The 13,262-nt window shown below is 39.9% G+C and overlaps 1 protein-coding gene across 1 annotated transcript; it reads left to right on the top strand.

Annotated features, from left to right (window-relative positions):
* The first annotated feature begins 5,373 nt into the window (after positions 1 to 5,373).
* Positions 5,374 to 12,890, top strand: slc25a33 (solute carrier family 25 member 33). Its single transcript, XM_020632334.3, has 7 exons — positions 5,374 to 5,619; positions 7,458 to 7,631; positions 8,989 to 9,066; positions 10,138 to 10,238; positions 10,530 to 10,596; positions 11,625 to 11,905; positions 12,007 to 12,890. Exons 1-7 carry the CDS (start codon positions 5,579 to 5,581, stop codon positions 12,204 to 12,206), a joined length of 942 nt encoding a protein of 313 aa, XP_020487990.1. The 5' UTR covers positions 5,374 to 5,578; the 3' UTR covers positions 12,207 to 12,890.
* Positions 12,891 to 13,262: the final 372 nt, after the last annotated feature.

The raw sequence follows: 13,262 nt of genomic DNA, 5'->3' as shown, positions 1-13,262 counted from the left end.
ATTTCCTTTAAACTTTGAAAGACGTAAAAGCAGAATTAAAAGAAGGCGCTGATGTTATTCGGCACATTGGCTGATTCAAAATGATTCACAAATAACCTCTTCAGAAATAGATAAAAAAATAGTTAAATGTTTGCTTGTGTTCTAGCAAACAACGTATGTGTTTTGTACTGAAATTGTACCTTTTTCTAAGTGTGTCCTATGCTATGTTCACCAAAATGGTGGTAGGTGTTGAGACAGATGTTCTTTTGTTATTGTGTTATTGATTTATGCACTGTTAAACACAGGTGTAAGTATTTTTGAAGGCTGAGTTCCATTTAGCTGTTTCTGATTCATTGTCCTGCTAGTGTTCATGTTTTCATGCTGTTATTCAATGCTGGGACTCTTGAATAGAGCACAGCCATTGCCAATCTTGTTAACAACACCTGCGTTTTATCTGCAACAAGCCAACCTGCATGCTGTGAAAAAGCCTATTAGAGCAGAACATCTTGCAATTAAGTTATTAGAACTCGAAACTGTTTCTACAGCACTCTGCGTAAGGGTCTGAGGTTCTACATGAGAGTGTAAAGACAGAAAAGTGTTGGACACAAACACTTAGCAAATCTGCGATGGGTTTTGAACACAAAGCAGTGATTTAAGCTGAAAAGCACAAAAGTAATCAAATGAAATCCAAAGTTACAAAGTTCTCTTAAGCCTTGATTTAAGAGAACTGAGGTTTCTGAGTTAAGCTTTCCTTCAAAAATGTGGCCAAATAATACATATCTTTACTGCTGCTTCTCTGACTGTAGCTTGGTCCAGACATTTAAAAATGAAGCTGATTAAACATCTCTACATGTGTATATAAAACAGAATGCTTGCGTAAGGCATAACCAGTGTAACAATAATGCCATCGATATGATTCACTGTTTGGGCCGCTTTAAAAAAGGCCTGTAAAGGCACCAATGCGCCGTATTGGGGAATTGTCGAGATTAAACCTCCCCCTTTCCCTTTCATCATTCTGCAACTGATAACACTTTGACTGCATATAGAAACAGATTCTTAGGATTAGAATGCACAAAGTATTTACACTACTGAAGTACTCAGCCACTTAAAATCTAAAGTCAAAGCCAGTTATCTGACTATCTAAAACCCAGCATTTTACTCATACAACACGGGTGCAATGGAAAACACATCTCACTTTAATGTGCAAAATCTGACATATTTACACATTTTTCAACATTGAATATATCTGCTGCATTAAAGTCAGTACACCAGGTGTTTAAACCTTTAAAGTCTTTTTAAATGTTTTTTTGATACTTGAATTTTTCAAGTAAAAAGGATGCATCCAACTTGCAGGGATATGATCTAGTTAAATGCCAGATGTAAATAGAAAAAAAAAACAAGCAGGTTTACATTCAGGACTATGAAAGGCAAGGCAAATAAGACATATGCTAAAATTAAGTGTATTTAAATGAGCATGAGCCGAGCACTAAGGGAAACTGTTGTTTTTACCTTTTAATTCAAAGAAACCCAGAGAGAAAACACCTAACATGGGAACTTTATTGCAGCTGCCAACAAAAACAACTAAAGTAAGACGAAAAGGGTTAGCAAAGGTGAAAAGATGACTTAAGAGAGAAATATAAAACTTACAAACAGAGGGATAAGAGCCAGTATCACAGCTTTTCTAAAGGTCTCTTCTCCACAAGCAGTGCTGTACTAACAGTTCTGTGGCTGTGTGTTTTATCTTTGGTCACTTGGTGTCAGCATTTCCAAGTCCTGTAACGATCAAGGTCATCCAGTCTTGGCAAACCAATGTGACTTACAGTTGGTGGTACTTGTTCTGTTTTGTTTTTAAATCATTTTTTTATTGTTACAGTAATACTATTGCATCAGTGTGTATGCAGTGTTTTAAAGCTTCACCTGGTTAGAGTAAATTAAATACTAATGTACAGATACGTGACAATAGCTCTAGTAGGCAACAGTATTTGTTTACATTTATTTAGTTAATGTATAAGCTGAACATTCAGTAATAGGCTGTTTATAATAGTTTACTTGATTAACCTCTAAGGTATGTTAAATCAGAAACTTCGTTACACTGCTCACTTTTTACAGACTTGTTATGCAATACATGACATGCAACACCAAGCTAATAAATAACAAGATTTATGACTTTTGATTTTTAAAAAAAGCATAAAAGCAGGTGCAGCTGGTTTGACGAGGCTGTTTGACACAATGCACAAATATTATTACACAGAAATAAGGACAAACAAGGTGCTTGAATGATTGTGCAACCTATCTTTTTATCAGGCCAAAGCCCATAAGTCCTCTGGGGGTCATCAGAAGTCACATTCTAACTTTTATTACTCATGGTGGACAGCACAGACATAACAACATAGTATGTCCTTATGTTGTCTTCCATAACACGCTACAAGGACTTAGGGTTTTCTAGTCTACCAGCTGAAGGAAATTAGGTTGTTTTTACGGCAATGTATCTGTTGTTTATCTGTTTTTTTATCAGAGAAGGAACAGTCCATTTAATGGCAGACAAAAATTACTAGGGGAATACTAAAGAAGCTGCTAAAACAGCAAAGGTTTACAAATATATGATTGGTTTGAGATAAGTAAAGAGAACAAAGTGCCATTGTGGCATGTCCAGAAAACATCTTTATAGCCTTTAGTCACCAAAATAAACAAGTAACAGGGAGCTATTTGTGTTGCCAATGTTCAGTTACAGTTCTCTCAAATCAGTCCTTGAAAGCAATTTGTAATTCACCATAGATATTTTCTCTTCATGATACAAGCTGTATCACACCCACATATGGTTCAGTCTTAAACAAAGATTTTGCAGAATATTTCCAGAGAATATCCTTAACAGTACTTGTATCCTTTTAATTTCTGTGTTTCTTTGTCATGCATGTATGATTGTTGTTAATGCACAGTGCGTTCTGAATTGCATAACACAACTCAAATTCCCATGATGATGAGAATTCACGTGTGCCATTGTTATAGCTGTTTACATCCCACCGTCAGCTGATGCCGAGTCTGCGAGTGATGCCATTGAGTCCACAGACTGGGATGTACATTGCGAGCCACATGGAGAGGACATTAACAGCATGACTGACTGCATCACAGACTGTATTAAATTCTGTGAAAACGCTGCTTTTCCGGCCTGGAATGTACGCTGTTTTCCTAATAACAAACTCTGGATCACCAGTGACCTGAAAGCCCTTATCAACAAAAAGAAACAAGCCTTCAGTTCTGGAAACAGGGAGAAGCTGAAAAGGATACAGCACGATCTGAGGGAAAAAGCTGAGGGAGTGCAAGGACTCATACAGGAGAGAGCTGGAGGCCAAACTCCATCAGAACAACGTGAGGGATGTGTGGACGGGAATGAGGGAAATCACTGGTTTCAAGGGAGAAGAGAGAAAGGCAACATTCTGGCAGCCTGGAGAGGCCGAATGAGCTAAACCTGTTCTTCAGGTTTAGTTCACAGCCTTCAGCTGACTGCTTCACCTCAAACAATACCCCTGTCCTTCACACCCCCCCAGCCTCCCTTTGTATTTTTTCCCTCCCCCCCAACCCCCCATGGTGAACTCTTTGGACTCTGGCCCCGCACCACAGGAGTGCACTCCCCCCCGGGGTAAACTGCTCCATCCCCCCCCCCACTGACTCTAACAACTTGCCAGGTTAAGAGACAGCTAGAGAAACTACACCTTAGCAAGGCTCCAGGCCTGGACGGCATTAGCCCAATGGTTCTGAAGACCTGCGCCAGCCAGCTGTCTGAGATTCTGCAATGCCTCTTCAACCTGAGTCTGAGCCAGGAGAGGATACCGGTGCTGTGGAAAACGTCCTGCTTGGTCCCGGCCCCAAAGAAGACGACAACATCTGACCTCAAAGACTTATCGACCAGTGACTCTCACTTCTCATGTAATGAAAGTGTTGGAGAGGCTCGTCTTGACCCACCTCAGGCCGCAGGTGAAACCATCCCTTGACCCTCTACAATTTGCCTACCAGCCACACCTGGGAGTGGACGATGCCATCATCTACCTGCTGCAGCGTGCTCACTCACATCTGGAGGGAAACGGCTGCACTGTGAGAATCACCTTTTTTGATCTCTCCAGTGCATTCAACACCATCCAGCCACAACTTCTGGAAGAGAAGCTGCAGTTGATGGGTGTGGACTCGTCCGTCATCTCCTGGAATACCGACTACCTGACAGACAGACCACAGTTTGTCCGACTTGGCAGTGTTCAGTCTGGAGTGGTGGAGAGTAGTACAGGAGCTCCACAGGGGACTGTGCTGTCTCCTTTCATTTTCACCTTGTACACCTCTGACTTTCAGTACAACTCCAGGTCATGCCACTTGCAGAAGTTTTCTGATGACTCTGCGGTTGTGTTGGCAGTCTGTTGTGGCCAGTGCACTGTTCTCTGCTGTGGTCTGCTGGGGGAGCAGCATTGGAGCTGGTGACATTAAGAGACTGGACAAACTCATCAAGAAGGCCTGCTCTGTGATAGGCTGCAAGCTGGACTCTTCTGTAGTGGTGACAGAGAGGAGGACTCTCAACAAACTGTTCTCCATTATGGATAATCCTGATCACCCTCTGCACACCCTACTGGACAAACAGCGGAGGCCATAACTCTGTACAACAGCTCACCTCATGCGAGCAGAGAACTGTCATCATGATAATATCTGTCTCCATACTGTAATCTGTTCTGCACATGTTAAATTTACAAATTATCCCTGTGCTCAAGTTCACTTCATTTGTCTGTCTACTCGCCGTTATATTGAATAGTTTCTGCTGATAATATGTCTACACTCATGCACTTTAACGTACAGTATCACTGATTGCACAGCTCTGGACAGCTCCCTATGTCAATACTGTCCATTTACAACTCTGTTTTTGCACATTTACATTTAATCTTTCATATTTAAGACTAGTAATGCTTAGTTAAATCCTGGTTGTATATATTCCCATTCTTAGTTTTGATATTTTTAGTGCTTATTTACTTTGTATTTAATATTATATTGTGTTTAAATGAGCTAATATTGTGTTTTTTGCTCATATTGTGTGTTTTGGACAACCTGCTGCTTGTAACGCCACAACTTCCCAGTTTGGGATCAATAAAGTAATTCTATGATGTATGAATTTGAGCCTATCAAAAAAAAAAATGTCTTTAAACAAGCTTTTATTTTATACTAAAAACAAGTAATGATCAGGAGAATCCGAAGTCCAAGGTATTGTTTTTGCAGGATCAGTGACACTGGGTAATTATTATGCAACATCTTGAAAACGGAACAGTCTACGGGACAGAGCCAGAGCACAAGGTGGCGAGCACGTGTGTCTACGTCATAGGAAACACCCCCCGCCCGGCCCACTGACGTAAATGTGAGCGGCTCTTCAGGTCACCCTGCCTCTCCGCTCAGCCCCACTGCTGACAGCTCCACCGAAGCCGGAACGAGGGTACAGATGAACAACAGAATACTTGGGGATCACAGAAACCCGGACTCCAGTCATCATCATCATCACACTCGACACTTAAACAAGGCTTTAAAACAGTTTTACAACACGAGTATGGTGACTGTTTGAAAAGAACAAAACAAGATGCCGCAGAAAGACACGCTGCTAAATCTCTTCGCCGGAGGGTAAGACATATTGATTCTTTCACGTTAGTAAAGATTAGTGTTTCATTAAGAGGTTTGAAATGTACGTGTGATATAACTTAATAATTACATAACCTTTGGAAAGCGGGTGTGAAGTCAACACTTAAACAAAAAGAAACTCCAGTATACCGGAATATATACAAGCTAGCTCGTGTTAGCACAGCATGTTCTTTCGGATGTTCAGTGGTTTCTAGTTAATAATAGACAACCCTCTGTGTTTTTTTTCCTGGCTCTCTACTAGCTGAGGTGTTAATGGCGGAACATAACTACGTTAAGTGTGTGCAAACTTATTTAAAGCAATTTATTAACCTGATAACTTAACAGGACAACCCTGTGAACCCGGCGGCGTCTCCTCTGACCTGTGCGGAAGTTAGCTACGTGAAGCTAGCGATATGGTCGTTATTGGTGTGTGGTGTTTAAATACTCTTACTTTGTCGTGAGACGAACACTGTGGGACACTGTGAGACACTGTGAGACACTGTGGGACATTGTGAGACACTGTGGGACACTGTGAGTGAAGCGGTGGCTCGACATGGCGCAGTCACAAGAGTCCTTTAGCCCTTTAGCTATGTGATGTTCCTCAGTGTTACATAACATTAAAAGATACACCAACATCGACACCTGGCTACATAATGCTATTAATAAACCTCGAATCTATGAAAAGATTCAGCACTGTTACACAACGACAAGCAGGTTGTTCTCAAGTTGACGTTGAGGTCAAATAAAAACAGAATTAGCTTTTTTTTTCTTTTTAAAAAAAACAGCGGCGCCATTTTACCCTTGAAGTCAACTCGTTAAAGCTTCAAGCAGTGACGCTAATATCTGTGGAAGTATGATTTTTTTTTAAAATTATATATAAAGGTGAACAACATTTGTTTCGTGATTAAACCTTTTTATAAGTCTAGTGCTCAAACATCCAGTGTGAGATAATAAAGCTGGTCTATTTACCTCTTAGCAAACCAGCTGAGCTTGTATGGCAGCATTGGGTCGTAACTAAACTATCAACAAAACACACAAGGACCTTTTTTTTTTTTCTCTCAGTAAAAATGTTTTCAGCTTTTTTGTCATTTCACAGAGAGAACTCTTTGACCCAGTCCTCCCCTTTGATTTATTATCTGTGTTGTCATTGCCACAGCACATTATTTGAGTCTGCTTTGCATGTTTTGTCTGGTTTGGTTATTCAACTGGGTTATGTAACATGGATACTCTGCTGTTTCTTCTCTATATTTAAAAACGATAAGGAGGACATTTAAAAACGAAAGGGAGGACATTTGACTAATGAGTCGTGAATTGACAAGTTGCTCAGGTGTTAGTGTCTCTGGGATGTTCGACTTTGTCCTTCAGACACAAGAGTGTAACGTATCAGAGGCTTAGTTTAATCTCCCAAGTTTGTCATTGGTCAGGTTATTGAGGGGAGGCATAGTGTGTATTAACAGATGTACCAGTGAGAGCTGTAAAGAACTAAATGTTAAATTTAAATCGGGAAAAGTGCTATCTAAAAGCAGCTGTTCATTAGTTAAATAGCTCTTTCTCACAGCAATAACAGTGTCTGAGCTGTAAAACCTTGTGCACCCTATGTGTTGGGGTTAACTCTGACTATTCACTGCAGAGCAGCCTTTGACCATAATTGTTCATTACACTTGGTTGGAAGCTCCACAGCTGTGTTATTGTGGAAAAACGCTCTCCTCAGTTTAAGCTGCGATGGGTAAACCTCCAAATAGATGAACTGGGTACTCTTAGCAGGATAGCCATTGCATTACAAGGATCATGCAAACCCCCTACAAGCCTAATATCCTTATTTTTGTGCTATTAATTTACAGGTGTAGTGGTACGGTGGGAGCCATCGTGACCTGCCCCCTGGAGGTGTTGAAGACACGGTTGCAGTCTTCTAGCCTTGCCCTCCGACCTGTCTTCCAGGTCCAGCTGGGCACATTCAATGGAACCGGAGTTATCCGACCCGGAACTGTTACGCCGGGACTGCTGCAGGTCCTACGGTAAGATGTTGTTCATGTTGTTACTGTAAGGCAAATAATACTTCCGCATCTTTGGACCTTCCCTTGAGGCTGTTATACAAAGGTAATTTAAAAACTGCCTTGTGGGGACAGACATAATTTTTAGCTTGTGATTTTCTTTTTCCACCGCAGTCTCTTACTGACTTTTAATGTTGTTAGGAACTTCATGTTTAGGCATGTCAGAGAAGCTGATAAAAAAGATTGGTAGAAACAATCATATTGTGTAAGGGCCTGTGCAGTTCTTGGGATTTAGTCCATGGGAACATTTTGTCGAGTCTGTTATTTGCTATCTGCTTTCGTAGTCTGCAAATGAATGCCTCTAATCCTGTCCCACATAAACTAAGGATTAAGTACAAACGATCCTGTTTGTATTTAGTATCTTAAAGTAGTAGTTAGGGCATAGAATCTGATTTCCCAGAAGGCATAAAGATGTCTTTTTTTCTTGAATGTTTTTACATGTATGTATTTATTTGTATTAGTTGTATGTCGCCTTTTTTAATGGCACTAAGTTTGGTTTGGGTTCAAAGATACCCAAAGCAGCCTCAGGGGCATTTTAAAAAGCGTGCTGCTTCAGTGTTACAGATTGTTACACTCAGCTGACTGAGGACTCAAACTGAACTGGTTTGGACTGGTATTTGTTGTAGACTGTTAAAATTACAGAAGCTTAAAGATATTTTTGTAGAAATATTTAATTCCATGCCAATTGAGGTGCTATGCATATTTCAAACTTACTTTAGCTGCTACAAATATGTTTTTTGTTTCAACATTTAAATCATTCTATTGAATGGAATTTGAAAGAAACTCAATCTGAACTTCAACCTTCTCTCTCTGGCCATTCACACTTTAGACTGGGCCTTCCTTTGTCCTGAAAAATGATTATTCATTTGTTTTGTCCATGTTAAATCCACGTTTAAGAGGAGGTGTTGGGTATCTAGGAGAGAGAACTAACCAAGAGACAAGGTATACATTACAGAAATTGCAGTTGAACTGCACCTCTTCATGGCCCCAGGCGAACTTGCCTGTCATCTGTAGAATGAAGGTCATTACCTTCAGAAATGCTGTGGGGGTGTGTCTGAGTGACGGGCCAAACACTGCAGTCGAGACGGGGTCACATGCAAACTGATATTTAAAGCCTGCTCAAGTGACCAGGACATGCAGAGAACTTGGAGTGATTGCAGGAGTGAGCTTTCATACTCGTTCCCTTTATAGACAGCGGGGTGTTTCAACGTAAACATGTTCCAAACAAATTAAGAGTCATGTAAAAGAGTATATGAATACAAGAGGGAGATATGTCTTAAGTTATTTGGATGATTGATGGCTGTTTTTAACTTTGTTTCAGATCAATCCTAGAAAAAGAAGGACCGAGATCACTTTTCCGTGGCCTGGGGCCGAACCTTGTTGGTGTGGCCCCTTCAAGGTACTTTCAAATCTCTGACATTCTTACATGTTTGTGAACTCACTGCCCTTTCCAATTCTAGCTACCTGGCAATATTAGCTTTAAAAACACCTGCCTTTTGGTGTTTAGGTGAGGGTTTCATTAAAATGATGTAGCTTCTTCTTCTTCTCCCCTTTCTTTTTTTTATGGAAGCACCAGCACAGCTGAAGTAAAAAAGTAAAATAATTTTTTCTTAAAAAAACATCTCAAAATGTCACTGTTATATACTACTTGCCACAGCAAGAAAAAGAGGCCGTCTGTGACTGTGTGTATCTAAATAGCTTTGTAAACAGGAAGCTTTTGTCATGGCAACCACTTCTGGCCCCATCATCTAGCCTTACAGACATCAGCTGCTGGTGAAGACACCATTTTTTTTAAAAAATCCGTATGAGACTGTTAACTTTAGGCAAATGCATAAAAGCACTAATAAGGAAGTACTGGTATGTGAGTTGTGGGTCCAGAGTTGGCTGCAGTAATGAGAATAGTTGGATAATTATTGATGTGATTTGAACTTGTACGTGACTTCCAAGTCAAGTCATAACACGCGACTTCTCCAGGACACCATGTGAGGTTTTGATTTCACCAGTGTTCTATTTTTAGTGTCAACAATGGTCAGTGATCATCTGGATAGTCTACAGGACAAAAATGCTCTTAGACTTTGAGACCGATAAACTTAAAGGCCATTGGTTACATTTACTTTGGCTATGGTTTATGAGTATCCACAACCCAATCCTTTGCTAAGTAATCTCACTACCCCTCCATTCCTCTGGCAGACTTGTATGGACTCATATTCATAGAAGCTCAGTGGACATTTGTGGTGCCCAGTGCTTATTCAGCCCATTCTGGTGCAGTGTCAGTTTGTTCCAGAAGCTAAGCAGAGAGAGAGGGAGCACGGGGTAGCAGACTGCTCTGGATCAAGTCTGTCAAAGGCCTATATATCACATAATATCCCAGCTGTTTATAAAACCACATGCACTTATTGAAAATGCATTCATATTTAAGCACTGTGTGTTAATCCTTACAGCTCTAACCAGTTTTTTCTCTGTGTTTCAGGGCCATTTATTTCGCTGCATACTCTAAATCTAAAGAGATGTTCAATGGGCTGTTTGTGCCTAACAGTGGTGCTGTGCACATGTCCTCTGCTGGTGTTGCAGGTGAGCAGTCAGCGTGTGTACATATACGTCATGTAATAGACATCACATCTGTAAATCCTTATACAGTCCAGTGCCCCTGCAAATGCATCATTCTTAATGCTTGAGAAGATTAACTACCTCGTGGGAAAAAATAAGGCAAACATGAGATTTTAATTGAATTCTATAAAATGATTCCCTTCGATGATTATGATCAACAGAAACACTTAGTTGTGAATTAAATTTGGGCTGTGAAATGTATGTGATATTAGAATGAGGTGTAAACTGTATATGCTTCCCCCCCCTTATCTTCAGCTTTCGTTACTAACTCTCTGATGAACCCCATCTGGATGGTCAAGACCAGGATGCAGCTGGAAAAAAAGTGTGTACACTCTTGACTTCACCTTTTTTAGCAGTAGACTCACTGAAGCATTCTTGCTTCGGACCCAAGTAAAACACCCTGAGCTATTTTAGGGACTTAACAGTTGGAAAGGTTCTCCTTATAGTGAGACCCTCTTTAAAAAAAAAAAATCTTTAACAGAGCCTTCACTGCACTGTCCTTGAGTTATGCAGTGTGATCAGGCTCAGCGTGTGATCTCGATCCATAAATACACAGAGCTGACGCACTGTCCTGCGTGCAGAGAAAGAGTCTATATTTACATTGAGTACAGGGCAGTAGTATTATGAGAGGTCGACGCAACAGGTCTGTTAACCATGTGTCTGAAGAAATAATTGTCCTAAAGCCAGATAGAAGCAGAATGAGAGGGAAAAACAATGAAACATTTTAAGTTACTTATTTAATCTTATAATGAAATCATGATCTATGCTTTTTGTACAAACTAAACTTTAACCCTAATCAACAGACAAGGAACAGGTTCAAAAGTGATATCAATTATTACCTAGGATGACACTAGATACTCAGAAATCGGCTTTCCACAAAATTCATATTGCATCATCAGATGTTTGTCAGACTTGTTGGGATCTCATAACTCTTGATTGACTTTGAGTAAAAATGTTTTAGAGGCTTCATCAACTGCTAGGTTAGAGAGAAAGGACATAGCTTTAATAAATATCTTTATTACATGTTAATAAAACAAAAGTAGATCAATGACTGAACATGAAGAGCAATATTCATTTTGAAAAGTTTAACAACCATATCAACTGGGATTTTCGACACAGAGCAGCAGTAAATTTTTTAGAACAGTTAACAGTTATTTTATTTACCTTGTGTCTACAACACCATCTACCAAGTGTCAATAAAAGATAGAAAAAGTACATCAGTACATTTAGCAGACCTTGCTCTTCTCTATATCTGGATAGTGTAACAATCAACAGTTGAAAAAAGTTGTTTGCTTAACTTGTGTGGTTTTCTGTACTAATGAGTTCGACCTGTTTGATTTTCTTTTATAGAGCCAGAGGAGAAAAGAAAATGAACGCTCTTCAGTGTGCCCGCTACGTTCACAAAACCGAAGGGTTTCGTGGCTTTTACCGAGGCCTGACCGCATCATATGCCGGCATCTCAGAGACCATGATCTGCTTCCTCATCTACGAGACACTGAAGAAACAGCTTGCTGAGAGCCAGTTATCCTCCCGGAATAATGAAAAGGAAAAAGGAGCGTCAGACTTCCTGGGTCTGATGTTGGCAGCTGCATTTTCAAAGGGTTGTGCGTCCTGCATAGCCTACCCACACGGTAAACACTCACATTATTTGTCTCCTGCAACATGAGAACCCTAATGCCATGGAGAAGTATTTATTGGAATGACTTATCTTTGTTTTTTTTTGTCTCCATAGAGGTCATTCGGACACGGCTGCGTGAGGAGGGCAGCAAGTACAAGTACTTCTTCCAGACCGGGAGGTTAATAATGGTGGAGGAAGGCTATGCAGCTTTTTATAGAGGACTCATTCCACAGCTTATTAGACAAATCCCCAACACAGCCATCGTCCTCTCAACATATGAACTCATTGTCCATCTGCTTGGGGAGTCCAAGTGATGAAGTGTGAGAAAGTTGGGATTTTTTTCCTGACTATGGACGCTGAATAAAACAAAAGCTGGGCGAGAGACTTTGAATATGCAGCACATGCATTTTTGATGTGCTGCCACAGAGACTATACTGATGGAACTGAAGCAGGTTGTACCTGTTATCCAAAGAGTTAAACGCATCATTTTATTACAAGCTTATCGTTAAGAGTTCAGAATATTCAGAGAGTCAGAAAACCCCAAAGTTATTGTACTTTTGATTCAGACTCTTAAACCTGTGAAAAAAAGGTCATCTTCTTGGAGGACTAGTGTTAAGTTAACTAAATTATTTTATGTTTTGTTGTTTTATTTTGTCAGAGGTAAATGTACCCACTCACATGACAGTGCAATTGGACTCATTAACTTTGATGGAGGGAGGTTATTAATATAAAGTGCTAGTTTTATTGCTGTTCTTGCAATTTTCTGACTACACAGATCATTTTTGGATTTCTGATTCACAAATACACTGCTCTGGTTTTTAGGTTTGAATAGCAGAGAAATGTATCATATTTTTCATTAATGTATACATAAAACATAATTCTGTATATTAGGTTATCTGTATGTTTTCTTTGTGAAAGAGATTTGTCAACTTTTACAGGATAATGAGAAGTTGGATGCTTATTTGACCAGTGGCTCAATAAAATGCATTAAGAAAATATCAGCTGGTTTAAAGTTCTAATGTCAACAAAATGTCACAATGTTACAAACCAACAAAAATCATACTGTCTTACTGACTATAAGCACACCTAAGGACAGCTCTTCTACTGGGAAAAAAAAGAACATGAGGGACACTTTGCCCAACTCTTACGTCCAAATAGATTGATTTGATATATAAGATCTCTGTCCATTGGATATTCTTTGCACTTGAGGGATTCTCCCTAAACGTCAGCGTCAGTCAGCCTTTTTTTGGAAATGTCAAAACGTTCTTTCGCCTTCTCATAAACTTACTATTGCTTTTTCTTGTATTGATTGCTTCCTCTTAAAGTAAACAAGTCTTCCATGTTTTGTTTTTACATGGTCCTATAAAAAG

The sequence above is a fragment of the Labrus bergylta genome, chromosome 12, assembly GCF_963930695.1.
Source record: "Labrus bergylta chromosome 12, fLabBer1.1, whole genome shotgun sequence".
NCBI classification, from domain to species: domain Eukaryota; kingdom Metazoa; phylum Chordata; class Actinopteri; order Labriformes; family Labridae; genus Labrus; species Labrus bergylta.
This window is presented reverse-complemented; position numbering and strand designations above follow the sequence as displayed.